This window comes from Stegodyphus dumicola, chromosome 2 (assembly GCF_044657685.1).
Source record: "Stegodyphus dumicola isolate Sdum_Otavi_A_Nest chromosome 2, ASM4465768v1".
NCBI lineage: Eukaryota > Metazoa > Arthropoda > Arachnida > Araneae > Eresidae > Stegodyphus > Stegodyphus dumicola.
This window is the reverse complement of record NC_140769.1, coordinates 173,820,488-173,839,614: the sequence shown is the minus strand read 5'-3', so window position 1 is coordinate 173,839,614 and position 19,127 is coordinate 173,820,488. Positions and strand designations below refer to the sequence as shown.

Genomic DNA, 19,127 nt, shown 5'->3' with positions numbered 1-19,127 from the left:
GTAGAAGACTACATTGTAATAGGAATCTAGCTAAGCATTTCGAATAATTTTTCTACATCGCCAAGTACTTGCCTGTCTGAATGAACTGTTAAGCAGGCTCAAATCATATTGAACCAGTCAAGTACATTCGAATGCATTCGTATGCGTATTCGTATGAGTTGGCATTTCGATATATATAGGTGATAAATTTAGAATTGAGATGCTTTTGGAAAAATTTCAGCAATTTGAGAAATTGTAATATCGGTTGAAATACTAGAGACAAATAATTTTCTTAAATTATATCTCTTTTCTTCCTGTTCCTTTGCTACTTTTGGTCTATTTTTGCTCTTGACACCAGCAAAATCTACTGTAACAGGATGATTTTGTAATTTTTTCTCCTGCAAGGTCTTGTGATTTTCTTCAGCTTTAGCTCCACTATTAAATACTAAAAATGCAAATAAAACTTTTGTTTCTTTGCATCTGTTTTTCGGCACAGCAAGATCTAAAATATCAGAAGACAAAGCTTTGATTTCTTCTATAGTGATATCACTTGGTAAATTTCCTAGATAGAGAGTTATAGTATCTCTTGCTTCATCATCAAGAACCTTCTATGAAAAGCTTCTTTTCTCAGTTTTCGAAGTCTTTTCCACCTTCAGAATTTTCTCTGGTTTCATTTCTTTGGATGTTTCTGCACTTTTAGCAGGTGTTTTCTCTTTTGAATGTTCAGCACTTTTTTGTGAACCTTGTCTTAACTGATTCAGTTTATTTTTCACAGCTTCTTCAGCATTCTGCATACTTTGTTCATCGTCATCATCAATAGTTTCATGACTGTCATCACCATCATCCTTCTTAATTGTTTTCGTTAACTGATTTTTATTTTCTTTCATTCCTTTAAACTTTTTCATAGCAGTATTAACATGGGGTTTGTAAGAAGTAACGCTATGTTGAAATTCCTCGCGAATTTCAGAGTTCGAGATGTATGAAAGATCAAATGGAAAGGACTGATCATCAGTAATATTAGCAATGTTAACAAAAATTTCATCATCATTACTGTTGCATAAATGAATATCGTCTTTATCAAATGTAAATTGAGTTTGTTGCAAAAAGCAATTCCAATAATTGCATCAAGAGGTGTCATATAATCTTTTATTACAGGTATTTTAGGAGGTAAAATAATGTTTTGAATTTTAATGGAGTCGTGAAAGAATCCGATACTTTAAACTTTGTCTCGGCCGATTCCTGAAAACGTAATTCTAGAGGAATCTAATGGTGGAGAACTAATCTATAGGTATGCTTTTACATTAATAAGCGTGGCTTGTGACCCAGTGTCCCAAAGGGCAGTTAACGGGGCTCCTGCAAGTTGAGTATCAATATGCATCGGATGTTTGGAAAAAAATTTGAGCAGAAAGTCTGTTTACTGTTTTATCAGGTGTAGAATGGTGAGGAGCAGATTCCGTGGCAGAATTAGGAGGATTTGTGGGACAGATGGCACGAACGCTTTTACGTTGGACGGTTTTATGCCGTTTTAAACCACAAGAATAGCATACTGGTTGCGTGTTTGATGTGCGTTTATTATCAAGCTTACCATTGTGAAGAGAATTATAAAATTCTTCTGAGTATTTTGCCTTAAATGTTTTCAACTGTTAAAGAGTTTTTCGTAAATTTTCAGTTTTCCTTTGAATTTAGGAATGGATTCGCAGCCGTATAAAATTATTTTATTGTTTGATGAATCAGGAATACCATTTATAATATACTGAATCATAGAAGAATGATCAACAGAACTTTTATGTTCTAGATCTCTCATGGCTAAAAAATATTCTTGTAAATATTCGAATGGTTTCATACTACGAAATTCCAGTAATTTGATCTGTACTTCTTAATATCATTTAAGGGCAAGTGTTATTTTATTTAATTAGTATTTTATATAATATACTGTCATGAAATGGATCATCTGCAAAACTTCAAATTTTGTTTTTTATAACTATTGTGTGCATCAAATTAAGTATCTGGTGCAATGATGGACCTTTCTTAACTGCATCACAAATGCATTTCTCATTCTCTCTGTCTCATATGGTAAGAGACGGTAATGCACATTTTAATATTTTAATTTTCTTCCATTTATACATCTTTATAATCAGAAAAAAGAAGTATAGAAGTAAGTGCTGGAGTTTTCAAAACTGAATTTTTTAATGCTCAACTTCTATCTTTAATTTGTATAAAAATAAATATTAAATTTTATGCTTGACATATTTTATTTTTTATTTCCCAAATCCATATTGAGGTGCTGTACTGTAATTTGCCCGAAAGTTTCAAATTACAATTTTTTATAGTATATAGAGCTGTTTTCGCGAAAATTGCATGGTGAAAATATTATATTTTATCAGAAATCTATTTTATGCATTCAGGCATAAAAAGCCCTAATAACATAAATTTAATAACATAAACTTATTATCTAAAAATTTTAGCTGAAATTCATACATATATCGCAATTTTTTTCGATTTTTTATAACCATTAATATGCTTTAACTCATAGATATGTTATACAATTTTTGACCCTCCAATAGACAAGGTGATGAGTCATCGTGTAATAATAATTTGTTCTACTTTATAGTAAAACGAATGTTTGCGTCATTTAAAACCTTTTTATAAGTGCATATCTGCAACCAACCCTTGCAAAAATAAAAACCACGTAATAACTTTTATGGATACGCTGTATATTTAACTGATACTGACCGCCAAGAAAGGCATTAGTGTCAAAGAAGTCATAGCACTGATGCAGATTTATGAAATTGTTCGCAGTAGTTACAACATGATTTACTCAGAAACAACAACAAAATTAGGTGTCTTAATAGGCAGTGCTCATTCCATCATTCAAGTCCTGCTTGATTATTCCAAAGTGTTTTTAGGATAGGGTCTCCGTTTATTGTCACTGGAACACAGAGGAGGAGGATTTTCTTCTTCTTTAAATTTCCTTCAGTAATATTCTGTTGAAAGCAATGCCATTTTAGGTCACATCGTTACAAACGATGAGATATAGTTGCAGAAGTTCCTTCAGAAACAGAGATGGAATTTATGTAAACCAAATTTTTACCATCAGTCAGCGAGTTCATGGTTGTTGTCTTCTTCAACAAATCCTCCCACTTTCATCTTAAGCAGGCTTTGTATATCATTAAACCAGCATAATTACAAAAAACGGGTGTATAATGACTTTATGCAAAAAGCCACAACATGAATTTAAATTCTTACTGCTGAATACTAAGATCTCTGTGCAAGCTTATTGTTTTTACTGAAACAAAAAGTATTATTTTCTGTCATAGCAATGCGTCTCTGCATCAATGTTTCTCAGTCTTTATTTTCGTTACGGAACGCCTGTAATGATTAAACATTTAGTGGAATACGAAAAATAAGATAAATTTAAAAGAATTTTACGTTTCTAATTGATTGATGTACAAGTCTCTGGAAAAAATATTTGGACAGTTCTATATCTTTTGTTCTGCTGAGCCGACTGACGAAATTTACCTGGCGATGTTCATGTCTCAAAAGTGCGACTTAGAATATTACATTTAGATATAGTATTTTTCTAACATAAGTATTTGAACACAAATCGGACTTGTTCTGGAATGATATCTTGATTTCTCTTTCCCACATTTCGTTCCTACACCTCAAATTATGCCAAAGTGCCAAGTTTCGTAAAAATTGCACGAGTAGTTTTAAAAAATTAGCTATCAAACAAACTTTTAGCACTTCAATGTTAATTGAATTTTGAATATATTTATTAATATCTCTTTTTTATTAAACTTATTTGATTCCTTCTTTCCCAACTCGAAATTTAGATTCAATCCAAATAAAATTCGCGTATTTTTTATTTACTTTGCTATGGAGAAATTTTGATTTCAGTGATTTTTCTAACTGTAGATTCCTTGACAGGAAATTGGTCGGCAAAATATGGGGTTGGACATAAGACGTAAAGAGTAGGATGCTTTTCGCGATTTGTGTTTGTTGTGTAAGTGAAATTGTTTTCCCTTTTCTTAATGAGCTGCTGCTCGGCGGTCTGCAGGAAACGACGTTTTGATAAAGCTTTCTTACGGCGGTGATTTGTATGGCTTGAAGGAAAAGATTGTTTACATTGTAGGCGGCAACCTTTGTAAAACGTCTTGTCTTCAAGACAGGCTCCATTCATTGTTATGGTTCCTTAATCTAGGATACAAATACAAGATGTAGACAAGTGTATTGTTCATCGTAGAAGACGTTTTGTCGGGGCGTGATCTTTTTTGATTTTTCTCCCAGGAAGAGGAAAATTAACCTCAAGGACTCAAGGACCCCATTCCGGATATGAATTCCTGGGGTATTTATAGGATTCCTTGGCAGTGTGGTTTAATTTACATTGGCCAAACTAAGAGAGCCTTAAAATTTCGCATCAAGGAACATGAGGCATATGTTAGAAAAAAGGAAACACAGAAGTCTTCTGTTGCCCAACATTGTTGGTCCGAAAATCACACTTTCGATTTTTCTGCTGCCCAAATTATTCAAAAAACATCTTGCATTAGAGAACTGGATTTTCTAGAGGCATTTCACATTCAAAAAAATCTTTCTGCTCTAGTTAACGATCCTAATTTCAGTCCATGTTTGCCTTCGGCCTTTAAAGAAATTATGTTTTAGTTCTGATTTCACCAACAGATGGCGTCACTAGCTTATTTTCTGTCCAGGCTTTCCTATCTTATTTGATCATTATATCCTATCTCGTTCATTTGCGCTTTTGCAGCTGACGATGGTGGTTCGGTAAAACCATCGAAACTAGTCCTGTGAAAATTTGAAAATATAACGCTGATTTTTGCTGTTTGACTTCTGAATTAGTAAGAGAGTATGAACTTTTTAGAAGATTTTTGATGGATTGTGCATTATTGAAGGATAAAGTTTATGAAAAATTTAAGATTAGGCTAAGTAAAGGTGAGATTTTCCGGCATTGTTTTTAAAATTACATCCTTTTAAGCTTAACCATTTTCATTATATATAATATTTTGAGAACAATTGGTACCTTGACGGTTAGCTTTTCTTTCATGATCCTTTTGTCGACAGCGTTTACAGCAACAACAAATACAAGCTGCTGCAGGAATTGCAAAAACCGCACGTCCTAATTTAATGGATCTTTTTTCTTTATTTTGTTTGAAATGTCTGGAAATTTCACTTTTGAAATGTCTGGAATCTTTATATCCTTCCTTTTTGGAATTGGTATATACGAGGTATATATTGGTATATACGATATATATATATATATATATATATATATATATATATATATATATATATATATATATGTAATTATTTACACATATCAAATCATCCTTTTGCAGATAAGATGTTTCCTAATTATATTTGAAAACAAGTTTCATTTTGAAGTACAACGTCATTTTAAGCAAGTAAGCGGCAGCAGCATGCATGAAAAGCGTCTTGCCGGCAAGAGAGCTTATGCAGAAAAGGGAAGAGTGTCATAGCACTTTAGAGGAAGAAAGTTGGGAAGCCGAAAAGTTTCAATTCGGAGTTTTGGTTTACAGTTAATTTGATTACACAAGAGGTATCTGCATTAAAACATTACGTAAGATAGAAAAGTCTGGAACCTGTGAGAAGAGATAAATTTAGGAGCAGATCATCAAATTTAGGATGTTAATTTTGATGTCGCCAATTATTTTTTGAAAGAGCCATCATATTTTGTTATATCTTAAAATATATCTGCAAGGAAAACAATGATTGTAAAATTAAATTAACACACAGAATATTTCTTCAAACGTTTTTTAGATAGAAGTTTAGGTTAAGTTTTTAAGTTTAGGGTTTGGATTTACTATTAGGGTTCTAACAATAGTCAAAATTGCTAAATTCTTTGTTTTCATCGTAGAATTCTGTAGGATTCCTTTCAGTTCTCGACAGCATTATATTTAATTTGATTGGGCATTAAATAAATGAAGACTTTCTTGAGATATATTTACCATGAAAGTATTCATAACAAATAAAGTAAAATAAAATGAAGACAATCCTCACTTTAACATCATAATTGTAAAGCATTTTACTTTTTATTAAAGTTTTAACAAAACAATTTGTTATCTCTACTCACTTTTATTTTCTCTTATTGACTTTCAACCTTAACTGTTTCCATTGAACTCTAGTAAACTCGCACTGAGGAGATCAAGATTATTACTGGTCCGAATGGCAATAAAAGGACATTGAGGAACAAATGGGCATTAAGAACATACTCGGAAAAATTGATTGCTTATAAACACTTTTGAAACAGAAATTTAAGCATTCAAGCTGTTGCATAAATATTACAGTCACGCAAATATATTAATCATACCAAATTATGCCCAATTACCATACCAAATTCATACAAGTTAGTTTAAACTTTAAGAAGAATTTTATATTTTTATTCGTAGCTTGCAAGCTGCTATTCCATTCTTCAAAAACTCATGATCATAAATTGGTATTGGCAATTATTCCAGCATGATCAAAGAGTATTTTCTTCCAACGCATCCAGTTGCGAGTACTGTGGTAGGCTCTACGAGTTATGCGTCTTACGCACGTTCAATTCTATAAATAATTTGAGATATTTTTAATTTTTACTGAGCTATTATTCAATGTATTAAATTGTTTAATTATTACGACTTTTCTAGAAGTTATCTCCTACTTTGAAAGTTTTAAGTTTGACTACCCAGTTTTTATTTATAGATTGCTATTCTACGTTCTTCCTTTCCAAATAGACCCTTCAACTGACACATCCAAATTTTCAAATACTTTAGTTTAATAATTAAGTTTTTATTACTGCGTTTGAGTCTTCGCGTATTTTTTGGAAGCATGCACTCTTAAAACCCTATGTCAAAAACAAAGTAGCGAATTCTTGCTATGTCTTTAAGGATAAATATTGTAGATGAAAGGTTTAAATAAACTTTTTATTAAAATCTAAATTAAAACAGATGCACTCACTTCGTACTCACAAATTACCATCACTTGCGGCTACGTAACAGAAAATAAGAATGTCACAATTCAATAGTAATTTAAGATAATCTAATGACTGGCTCCTTAGCTTACTTAACGCTAAATCGACTGCACACAGCAAAGCCGAGCCGAGGAATATCAGTATAAACTGAAAGGTGTCGAACACCGAACTAGAGAGCTAATTTTAAAACTCGCTGTATAAACATCGGAATTAAGTCCGCTACTACTCTTTTAAACTCTTGCAAAGCAGCTTAACCAGTACCTCCTACATACATGTATGTAGGAGGTACTGTAATGTAAGAGGTACTGGCTTAACACGCTGAGCGGGTTACAGACTTTCCGTGTGGCCGGCGTCGGTCCCTGGGGACCGGCACTGGAATTTTCGTTTGCCTGGCTTCGGTCCGTGGGACCGACAGTATTAAAGTTAAAAAATAAATATAGTCTCAATGAAATGTGATCAAATTTAGTTTTAATGAAATGTATTGAAACATTCTGAACAAAAAGACGGCTTAGCTTTACGGCTTAGGTCGCTGCCGGCTGAACGGAAAAGACAGCAAATTCGGGGCCGCGCTCAACGTGTTAAATACTGCTTCTGAAACACGTTCCGACAGGAAACTGGCATCAGGAGAAACAGGACAGTCAAACTAAAAATAACTGGTTAGAATAAAGTAAAACCTTTCAGGGTTAGCCGCAGTTAAATTTACTACTAATTTAGTATTCGAGAAAAGTTCCCGAAGTATTCTTAGCTTGCTGCACCTTCTACAGCTGAGCTCCCCTTGTCAGGGAGTTTACTGGGGTTTGCATATAAGGATGAGTCGGTCAGAGCTGGACTAACCAAAATAAGCAAGTGCTTAAGACATCAAAGATTTGTGCCGCTTTAAGAAAGGTACTTAGGAATTCAAGGAAAGGGGGCACCACCAAAAAATTCCCGCTGCCAGTTTTATTATGGAAAACATAGTGCAGATAAACCAACGCCGAGAAGGAAGGAATATAGAAAAAATAGACGTTGTACTGTAATGGGAGAGAGGGGCTCCGTAATCTTCTAAGTCCTTAGAGACTCTAAAAATCTAAATTCTGACCCTAGAGTCGGACGCACCCAACTTTGTAGCCCGAATTCCATATCTTATACTGCATGTAGTTAACCGTTACTTCTGGTTCCTTTTCACTCGACTTTGGTATTGTTCGGTATTATGTATATATTGGTTTGCACTATTGGTATAGTCATTCAAAGAGTTCTTTTATGATTTCAGAGATTTAATTGTTAACTCTCTTATGTACAAGATTTAAGTCTATCGATTACTGAAACAACCGACTCCTACTAATTTCGGCTGGCTATACGGGTATTTTCACAGTTTTCTTCATATATACGAGCCAGTTGTTCCCCTTAGAAAGTCCTCCACGAGGGTATCTCTCCCCTAGGCAGATAGCCCTATTGTGCTTTGCCATTATCAACTAAACCAAACCTAATTTGTGTTTTCTATTTTATGTTCTTCACTAGAAACTTTTCGACATGTTCAAAGTAATTACTTAATTTAGCATTCATTTACACTTTTGAATTGTTATTTTCTTTCCATTAGCTTTTTAAGATGAAACTATAGTCCAGAGTTCATGAAAGGTAATTCAAGAGATTATTAGAAGCATGTTATCCCAAAATTGTTACAAAAAACATAACATAATAATATAGCATATATGACTAATATAAGTTTAATTAACAAGCTAGGAAGTAATTACAATACTGAAAGACCAATTTGGTCTAAAAAATTTTTTGCGCAATATGTTGCAAATTTAAGGAAATGAGAAATTGTAGAGAGCTCGCCAAAAAGTTACCAGGAGCTGTGGCTCCAAGAAAAAGTTCAACACATTTTTAAAAAAAAAACAATGTCATTAAAGGGTGAAAAATTAGGCTACACGCGAAATAGAATGTAAAATACTAATCGTTGGAAACTAGTAATGGCAAAAAATACAGTAAAATACCTATCGATGTGATAAGTGAAAAGTAAAAACATATAAAAAAAACCAATCGCTTGAACAAGTTAAAACAAATAAAACAAACAAAAAATATAAAAATATAAAGCGGAAAATGGTAAATTAGCTCAATTCGAAGTCCAATCTGGCTTTTCAAGGAAAATTTCTAATTAAACGTCGAACCAAGCTAACTCCATCACGCGTTTCGCCGAAACAGACAATTGAAACTTTTGCGTTACAAAATTTTTTATTTAATTAGATGAATTGTTTTAAAAAAATTTTTAGTCTCATTTCTCTGTTCCAATTTCCCGACGCGTCCGCACAAAATGACACATTAAAATGTTAAAAGATGTAAATGCAATTACGATGTACAGCAATAATTAAGAAAAAAATAAATAGCGATCTGCTATTAGTCAAAATATACAATAACTTACAGGCTGGACCTGCTAGCTGAAAGAATTAAACCTTTATAAAATTTAGAAATCAAAATTTGAATAATGTAGTCCTCCACCCGAATATGGGTACCTGAATTAAATAATATGGTATATGGGTACCTTAAAATTTGTTTTTTTTTATTATCTATTTCATATTTTGTAAAACTTTAACGAGTTTTCATCAAAAACTCAATGATTTTAAAGCAAAAAATGGCTACTCCGAACGCAGTACAGCATTTCTATCTCCAAAGCGGGAGATTGTCTGTCGGAAATTCTAAAGATATGCTTTTTTCAAATATTTTTGTTCCAAAGGAGTGTTGGCTCAAATGCTCTCGAAACTTGTATGTGTGTATAAATGAAAAAAAATCTCCCGTTTGGGCTTAATATAAAATCTGAAAGATTTCAGACTTTTTTGCCTTATTTTTTATTAAAATGCTCTCATAAAAATGATATGCTTTTAATTTTTAAGGGACTGCTATATCAAATCAGCTTCACGAAAAGCAAAATGTTCAAAGATAAATTGGGACACAGATTGATTATTTTAATATATAGAAAAAGAAAAGAAACATCAGACGCGTCACAATACTTTATTAAAAATTTATTCAAGTCCATTGTTACAATAACAAATTGTCTAAATTCATAAAGCAAATAATTTAAACTATGCTTCATTTATATACATTTATAAATCTTAAGATTTCATTTTATTCCATACCTCTAGAATAGTATATCAGTTTTGAATCAGTTCAATATCTTTTATGTAATTTCTGGTGTATTTAAAAGAAAACATTTGAATTATTTGCTCCAATGGCAATGTCTTAAATACATATTTCTAAAATCTACACTTTTTTAAAAAAGAGTTATGTGTGCCTAGCCAGAGTCGTAGCTAGAGTTTACAGCTGAATATTTTGCATTCCTATCTGTGTGCCACGATGGATAACATTTCCTTCTAAAATTTCTTAACATCAATTTGGAGTTCATTGGATACTGCTTTGGTGACAGATGCCCCCCCTTGCTCCACCCTAGCTACGTCACTGTGCCTAGCTGAATACAGAATGATGAATTGAAATAAAAAATATAGATAAAAATATTTTGATGCGATAAAGTGCATTAAACTATTAACTATATCTTGAAACTTATTTTAACTGTAAACGATATTTGAAATCATCATTCAAGTATTTTCTGAAACTAAATAGTTTAGCTTTACCTCTTTTTTATCTATATGAATTTTATCTTTATCTATTATATTTTATCTTTTTATCTTTTTTATTTATATATCACTGTTTTTAAAATCTCCATTAAAATTCGTATGAGATAAAATTTGATACATGCCCCCATTTTATTTGCTTTATTATTTTTATTTACAGAAATATTCATGTTGGGTACACGTTAGAAGGACGAATTATTAAAAGAAATGCTTTGAGAAGTTTCTCATAAAGTTCTACCTGCTTTACAATATTGTAAAACGTGTTTTACAATATTAAACCAGATTTTTATTATTCCTCAATTCCTTATACACGTAAAAATTATAGTGAAGATAAATTTATGTCGTAAAATTTATTAAAAAAACGCCTAGTTTTATGTCGTATTATTTTAATTTCTTTGTTTAACTATTCGTTTTTTTAATTTTTTACTCTCACCTCTTAAGTTTCAGTTATCATCTACAGCTGTCAATTTAAGAATATTATATTTCCAATGGCTTCATTAAATTATGTAATGCAAATTTGTTTGACTGAGGATACAGGTTACAGCCTCTTAAGTAATATTTATATAACCAAAAAAAAAAAAAAAAAAAAAGAACACTTGCATATCGAAGGAATATGCTAGGAAAAAAATTGACAGGAAAAGTACTTTTGCATGTATACATTTATATGAGGTATTTTTTCAATAAATTTATAATTTTAAGGGGGGGGAAGGAAAACTGCAAAATTTGAGATTTGAGTGTGATTAATTTTGGTAAAACTTAGTGCTAACTAATTAACTTTACTAATCCAATTTCTCACTCATTAAATATGTTTAATAGCTTTTTCCAAGAAATGTTGTCTTAATACATCTCTTTACCATTATACTGTATAACACTCTAGATTAAAGCATTTAATCCCATTAGTTTAGATATATAACAAAATATTTTAAAAACAGTTCTATGGGAAAGATGAGAGCTATGGGTATACTAAAACTTAACGGAAGCGGGGGTCTGAAAAAAGTTGGGAGGTCTCTGATTTAATCGTTCGATTTTTATTTATCATAATCTGCAACAGAATAATGTTCCACAACAGAGATTTTAACATAATGACTATACAATATTAATATTTGTAATTCGAAGGATTTGAAAATTCAGAATAACCAGGCGGCGGTGCGTACGGTGGTTGAGGACCATACTGAGTTTGCGGGATTTGTTGAAAATGTGGTTGCACAGCAAAAGGTTGCACAATAATTTGTGGAGGAGGAGCAGCGTGGGTTTCGTTGGAGTTCATAACAATAACATTTGGAGTATCATCTCGGCATGAATCACAACAGCACCTGCAGCACCAATAGCAGCAACAACAGACGAAAATGACGCCTACTATTGGGATACTGACGATGGCTCCTAGGCTTAATCCCACATTTTCTTTAAAGTCATCAAAAGAAGAACCTACAAGAGAAGTCAGTTTAGTAACTGAAAGTTCAGAGTAACATAATCTTAGAAAGGATGTGAATGTTCTATAACTAAAGAATAATGCTTTTAACGTTAGAAGTACAGAAACTACAGTTTTCTACTTAAAACTAGGTAAAAAAACTTAGATTGAAGTAGACTTTAAATAAAACTGTATCAGGTTCTAGGGCGTTGCTTGTTTTAAAAAAAGTAAACCATCTGTATGTTTCCGAATTTTAAATTTTAAATGGTTCTGCTCCTCTTAAACTGCTCTGTGCCTAGAATCACAGCAGCTGTTCTCTTAACTGTTTGTTTTATAATTTAATAATTTAAATTATTTGACGTTTTCTTAATGATTCGTAAGCATATACAATGCAGGCAAATAAAATAGTTCCCAATGGAATTTCCATCATAAACTATTTTAACAGTTTTAAATGATTAAAATTGCAGAAATTTCTTAATTTATGCCCCTATGTATGCATTCTTAAGAGGCTTAAAGGACAAACCACGCTACCTTTAAAGTTAAAAAGTACTGCTTTTTATAAATATTCTTATTAAGACATGTACTTTTAATTATAAAGTTCTAAATTTTCATATTATTTGGTACTGTGCACTTACTTTTATGATGGCAGAAAGGATGAAACATATTAATGTGTCATTTCCTTTTAAAGTAAAATTTTTATTTATATCAAAGATTTCAAAAGTAGAGACCGAAGACACGTTTATTACATAATAATGAATTCTAAATGCAAAATGAGTTTCCTGCTTTCCCCATGCCTATAAATAGAAAAGAGGATAGGACCAAAAAATTGGTATTTATATAAGAAAACGAATAAATTCTCCCATTTTGTGTCTTGAACATATATAACAATGTAGCAGACGTACGTTCTACATGTGTTTTACACAAGTCCAAATTTTTATTTGTTCCTTCTTTTTGATATACACTAGAGACGTTTTCTGTAATATTTTTGCATGTATATTCTTTCTATGTTTCTGAAATAAACTATTTCAGAAACATATAACGTATTTCCTAAATGCCTTCTCTCTCTATTCTTTTCTTAAATTTTTTTGTTGGAGTTTCGAGTAGTTTTCATTGTAGTAGTTATATGATAATATAACCAACACAAGAAAGGTAGTATATAGTAGTTATATGATAACATAACTACTGCATTATTATATAATAATATAGTTACTACACAATAGTACACTTATTGATCTAAACTAATCACCCATTTATTGCAGATAGGTAGAAATATAACGAAATACTTAAGAGGCCAATTTTTTAGAAGATGCTTTTACTGAATGCATTTTACTCCTTAATTTAAAATTTTCGTAGGGTTTAAAGTGCTAATAGTTCTGATAATTGCTTTACATGCTAGTTACTTTATTATTTAAAAGTAAGATATATTTATCTTATTTTCCTCATAGTCTGTACTCTCCCCCCTTTTCCTTCCTTGTGTTTCTCTACATGTACCTGAAGAATAGGGTATTTACAGAACAGGAAAAAATAAATATAAAATTAAAAGTTAAACGAAAGGTCAGATCATGGAAAGTTTTACTTAGCAAGCATGTAGTTTATTTAATCAAAGTGCTATGGTCACTTAGATTAGGGAAAAGTTTACTTAGCAAACATTTATACATATTTTATTTAATAAAGGCTCATGCTCATGATGAGAATCGAACACGCATTTAAAAATTGTACATATTTAGGATGAGGATTGACACTTTAATTTTAATAACTTTATCAAGATAGACAAAATGTACTGCACATAAGGTGGTGTAAATGACAACTTAATCATGAGAGCGCACATGGCAAAATGCAATACTTCCTTACAAACTTATTCATATTGTTCGAAAATTTATTATAACTCAATTCCTTCCCCAGACATGCTTTTCCTCGCAGAATATATTCTCTACAATGATTAAAAAATAATTTAATTCGCTCATAATTTTTATATCAAATAAATTCAATGTCAAATATTTTCAGAAGTTAAAATGCAATTTCCAAGTACACGGATCTAATATTTTGCCTTTGAGAATTTCCCTTTTTTCATTTATTTTTTAAATTTTATATCTGTGAACATGTAAATGTACTTAATCTACAGAATATGAATATAATGCTTTCCATCTTTCTTTACATATGCATATGTACACTGCAGAAAAAAAAAAAAAAAAAAAAAAAAAAAAAAGGGGGACAGTTCTATATCTTCCTATCTATTGGGCCGATTGACGAAATTCAAATTGCATTTTTCATGTTTCGAAAGCGCGAATAGGATATATATTAGATTTAAATATGGCATTATTGTAATATGGGTATTTTCACACAAAAATCGGCCTTTCTTCTGAAATGACATGCCAAATTCTTTCCCTATTTCGTTTCTTTCAAATTATGCCTAATATTAAAATTTTTAAAATTTAGTGCGACATTTAAGGAGAAATTCAGAAGTTTATCTAGGCGCATTTTTTTTAACTTTGCACCAAGAATAATTCACCTGGCAAACTTCTTAATATACGGCAATCTATTTTCCTTTCCTTTTGTACATTGTGCAAGAGCGGGAAAAAAGTCTCATCATTCCTACTTTCAAATAATTTAAAAAAGTGCCTAAACCCCATTTGATGTTATCATCGCTTTCAACAACTATGTCAAATTTCAAAACGCGCCAATATATAAATTTACGTATATCTTCGGAAATTTTGAATAAAAAACTCTAATTTTTTTTCAGTTATGTTTAGAAATGCATCTACTTTAAGATCATAATAAAAATTTTATAGATTATAAGATATTATAATTTTCGAAAATTTTTGAAAAATTACTTAAAAATACATAAATAAATCATAAAAAATGGCCGAATTTTATTTGGAATGAACCTAAATTTCGAAATTCGAAAGGAAGAATCAAATAAGTTTGATAAAAAAAAGAGTTTTGCATAATTTGAGTCGTAGAATCGAAACATGGAAAAAAAATTGGCATGTCATTTCAGAAAAAGTCAGATTTTGTGTCAAAATCCTATATATAAATCTAATATGTATCCTAAGTCGCTCTTTCGAGACATGAAAAACGCAAGTTGAATTTCGCCAATCGGCCTAGTAGAAAGGAAGATATAGAACGGTCGTTTCTTTTCTTTTTCTTTTTCTTTTTTTTTAGCAGTATACATATGTATGCAATAATTTGGAATTTAATTCACTTTTTATTTTGGAAAACCTATCACAACAGAAGCAACAACTGATGTAAAACAGAAAACGTTTATACTACTGGAGAAATACATAATTATTTTCTTACCTAATTGTTATCATGTCTTCAAACTGCTGAGAAAGCGATAAAATTTCACTTGGTTTTCAATTCTTTTATTTAGTTCCATGCTAAAAAATGGTGATTATAAACAAAAGCAGAAATTTTTGTTTCGATCCAAACCTTAGCAAGAGAAATAAGTCACAATTCTTTCGTGGTCAATACATTACTAAGGTTAGAACTCTAAAGGTGACCATTGTTTCTGAGAACATAAACCTAATTGGTATTTAAAACCATTTCTCTAAGAATACCACTTCTACGAAAGACCACAATCATGTGGAATTGTGGATCAGCATCGTCTAGAAGGAATCTTAGAGTTGGTTAGCTATATTACTAGTTCTAAAATGCAGCAATGTTTTAAGGGAGGAATTTAGAACAATTTATGTAAGTTTTAAACTAATTTATTATTAGATAATTTTACATTATTTCAATGCTTATTTTCACTACAATTTATTTTTATCCATTCTTTCAACTTGCTATTTTAACTGTGTAAAGAAGGGGTTAAAATCAGAACAAAACATTTTTCCCTGTGCCAAATACACATTGAAAAGTGCCTTTGATGCATGGTAAAATTTGCTTTTAGGATGACTTAGTATGCTTATAAAAAAGTAAACTTCTATTTCATTTAACATGAATACACAAACGCCTATATTCATCCTTTGGAATCACAAACTTATGTTCACCCACAGACGGAAACTGTTATTTTGAATTCACATAGCTATATATGCAAAATTTCATTAATGTGGTCACAAAAATTCGCGTATGCCTACAGGTAAAGGTAAATGTATGGGGAACACCGGCGATCTACATGGGTCTTTCCACACTAACACTAAAAACATTAAAAAATAAAAATAAAATTTAAATTAAAAAAATTAAATTGCAAGCTTTACAAAAGTTTACAAAGGATGGTTAAGGAAATGAGCAACAGAAGCTTTATAAAGGATCTGGAGTTTAGCTGTTATGGTACACGGCGTATGTTTGAACCAGTGTTCTTCAAACTTTGTCGACTCGCAGAATCTTTAGAACTGTAAGGTTGTTTTCGTGTAGCCCCATCCTACCTTTACAAAAATTTATATTTAAAGTAGATCAATATAGGTACTTTACCTAAAGACAATTAAAGAAAAATATTGCATTTTTATTAAAAAATTATAACATAAGACTAAAGCAGTTTATTCATTATAGCGTTAGCTCTTGTTCCAGGTATCACCTACGATAGTATTATTCTAGTGTCAGGAATGTGCTTGCTTTTTTTTACACAAATTGTCCAAGTATAGCTCTGTTGATGTTACCTGCAGTCGCGTTTCATATTCTGTATTTAATTTGCTTCTATATTTGGTTAGTGTTGGCACATATGTTCAGAAAGACTTGAATCCGTTGTCCCGAATGGCATTAAAATGCTTATAGCAATGCAAGAAATTTCTAGGTATTCTGCATGAATCTACAACCGAAAATGTTGGATCTGCTATTGCTTAAATTTATATTTTAAATCTGAGCCTGTTGATATGTAAGTTGTTCTTTTTCCTTCAATGGCAAGCATTCTGATTCATCTTAGTACTCAAACGGAGTTTTTTATAAAATCATGCTTATGTTTTTCCGTCTGAGAAATATTCTCTTATAGTTTTCTTTAACTGGAAAAGAAGCTCCATTGTATAACTTTTAACACCGTCATCTAATCAATTCATTTTCTATTAGAAAATTGTTTAGTTCTGCAAAGCATCGCACGTCATTCTGTTTGACATATTATGACCACATGTTAAGTCTTAAAATTAATTTATAACGAAATGTATCTTAATATGTTTTTAGTTAATAAGCACTGGTGAACTATTTTGAGTGCTTTATAATTCTTTTTTAACTTAAGAAACCCTAGGGTTTGACTCACAGAACTCCAGGATACCTTGGAACACAGTTTGAAGACTACTGATCTACATCATGTCTGTCGAAAAAAGAATAATATTTCATAAAATGTCATATGTGAATCCAAATAAACACAAATTAACAAAGTTAAACATGCGCTTAACAAATTAAATGTATTGAACAGTCTCCCAGCTAACAGCAGACAGAGCATTATTTACTAAAAAGTATCTTACACTTATCAAAATTCTGAAAACGTAGCAGAAAATCTACAGTCAGGAAGTTTGCAATTCGGAGGGTGAATCAAACGCGTCCAAAAAGTTACTGTTCCCAGAAATTTTCTCTTACTTTGTTGCCATTTCCTTTAAGGTGCTGAATCTAATTCCCACCGAGATACAGATAAGAATGTACACAATTTTTTTTTACCCCTTGTTAAAGGTTTAAAGGTTTATTGTATATTTATCCCATCTTTATTATGATTCTATCTCCTGAATTTCACGTGGATTAACTTCATATTCCATCCCAGGAAAACTACAGGCTGGTTCAGATCAGGTAAGGGTTTGGGTTACTTAATCAAGTAATACGAAGACCCTGAGTAGTATTACATTCTTCCAAAAAAACAAAATGATCGCAAAGAATAATGCTGCTCCATCGTTACGAGAAGATGCACATCAGCCATTCGTCGTAAGTTTTAGGAGCTATTCTTCATAATAACGGGTTGTGAATGGAGAAGGAGGAGTACTGTTCTGGTTAAATCATTTCATTGAAGGAAAACCGGAACTTAGCTAGTATATTAAAAACAATGTCCTGACCTAATATTGGCACACTAAACTCGTAAAGTGCTTGTTTAGTTTATCATAATTTGCACGCGCCTTTATGGTCGTAAAGAGTTCCGATCATGAAGAGACATTTTTATAAATTCGTGAGTATTCTCAGGATTCGACAGATGATTTTTATGGCTGTTGTTAAGTTAAAGGATATTGAGCTACGTTTCATTAAAAAATATTACCAGTTGAACGCAGTCAGAATACCTTCTTCAGCAAATAATGTTCTCATTTCACATATAGTACTGGAAGAACTTTAATGCTCTTAGTTTTCCAATTAATGCACGGTGAAAACTATATGCATAATAAGTAATGACATTTCCGTCAATTAGAGAAATAATAATTTTTTTCGCACATTAACTTGCTTTGACAGATATGTTTGATGGACTTAGTATATGGATTCATCTGTATTCTTTCCTAAATAACCGAAACGGTCTTGAACGGCAGTATTCGTAAATCAGTTTCGCAACCGAGGAAGAGCTTTTGAGTGCAGAATGGGATTCTACTGTTCTTGTAAAGCTTAGTATTAAAATATAGTTTACATAGTTTACATTAGTTACACTAAGCATTTGCTTTACAAGATCCAACATGTAGTTTTATTCCTTTCAACCATACTGAAATTTTCATAATTACTTTCATTTGATCTAATTTCGTGTTTCGTGTTGGAAGTTTTCATAAGAAATCCACAAAATATTTTGTAGAGGAAATTGTATGGAAAAAAATTCAAGCAACAGTTTATAAGAGCGTAAAGTCAAAAAGTGGCAGAAGTCTCGTGCCATAGTAGAAAATATAATTGGAAACTCACTGGTCTACTTCGCCTTAGAAGCGCCTCTCTCGGTTGCGATACCAATCTGCATTTATAAATTATATCTCGGGCAGTGGCGTAGCGAGGGGGGGGGCAAGGGGGTGCATGATGCCCCGGGCGCCTCTCGTACAGGGGCGCCAAATGGTCTCCAAACAAGAATTTCCGGAAAATTTCAGTTTTCATTTTGATCGATTTCTGGAAAATATATTTAAAATTAATAACGATTGTAATATAATTAATCATTTATTTTCTTGATTTGTCTGATAAAATGTGTAATAAATGTTTGCAGTACATTAGCCAAAACGTTCTTCCTGACCACTTTATTTCTCCAAAGTAGAGATCTTTTTTTTAAACGAAATGCACGTATATG

The 19,127-nt window shown here is 31.6% G+C and overlaps 1 protein-coding gene across 2 annotated transcripts in view; it reads right to left on the bottom strand.

The window, feature by feature from the left end:
- Window positions 1–9,930: 9,930 nt before the first annotated feature.
- Window positions 9,931–19,127, bottom strand: part of LOC118199002 (uncharacterized) — a 78,021-nt gene continuing 68,824 nt past the window's right edge. For both annotated transcript variants that reach the window (XM_085811457.1, XM_085811455.1), the window contains one exon: window positions 9,931–11,988. In XM_085811457.1, the coding sequence (XP_085667583.1) occupies window positions 11,660–11,988 (329 nt within the window). In that variant the 3' untranslated portion in view covers window positions 9,931–11,659. The remainder of the gene's footprint in view (window positions 11,989–19,127) is intronic.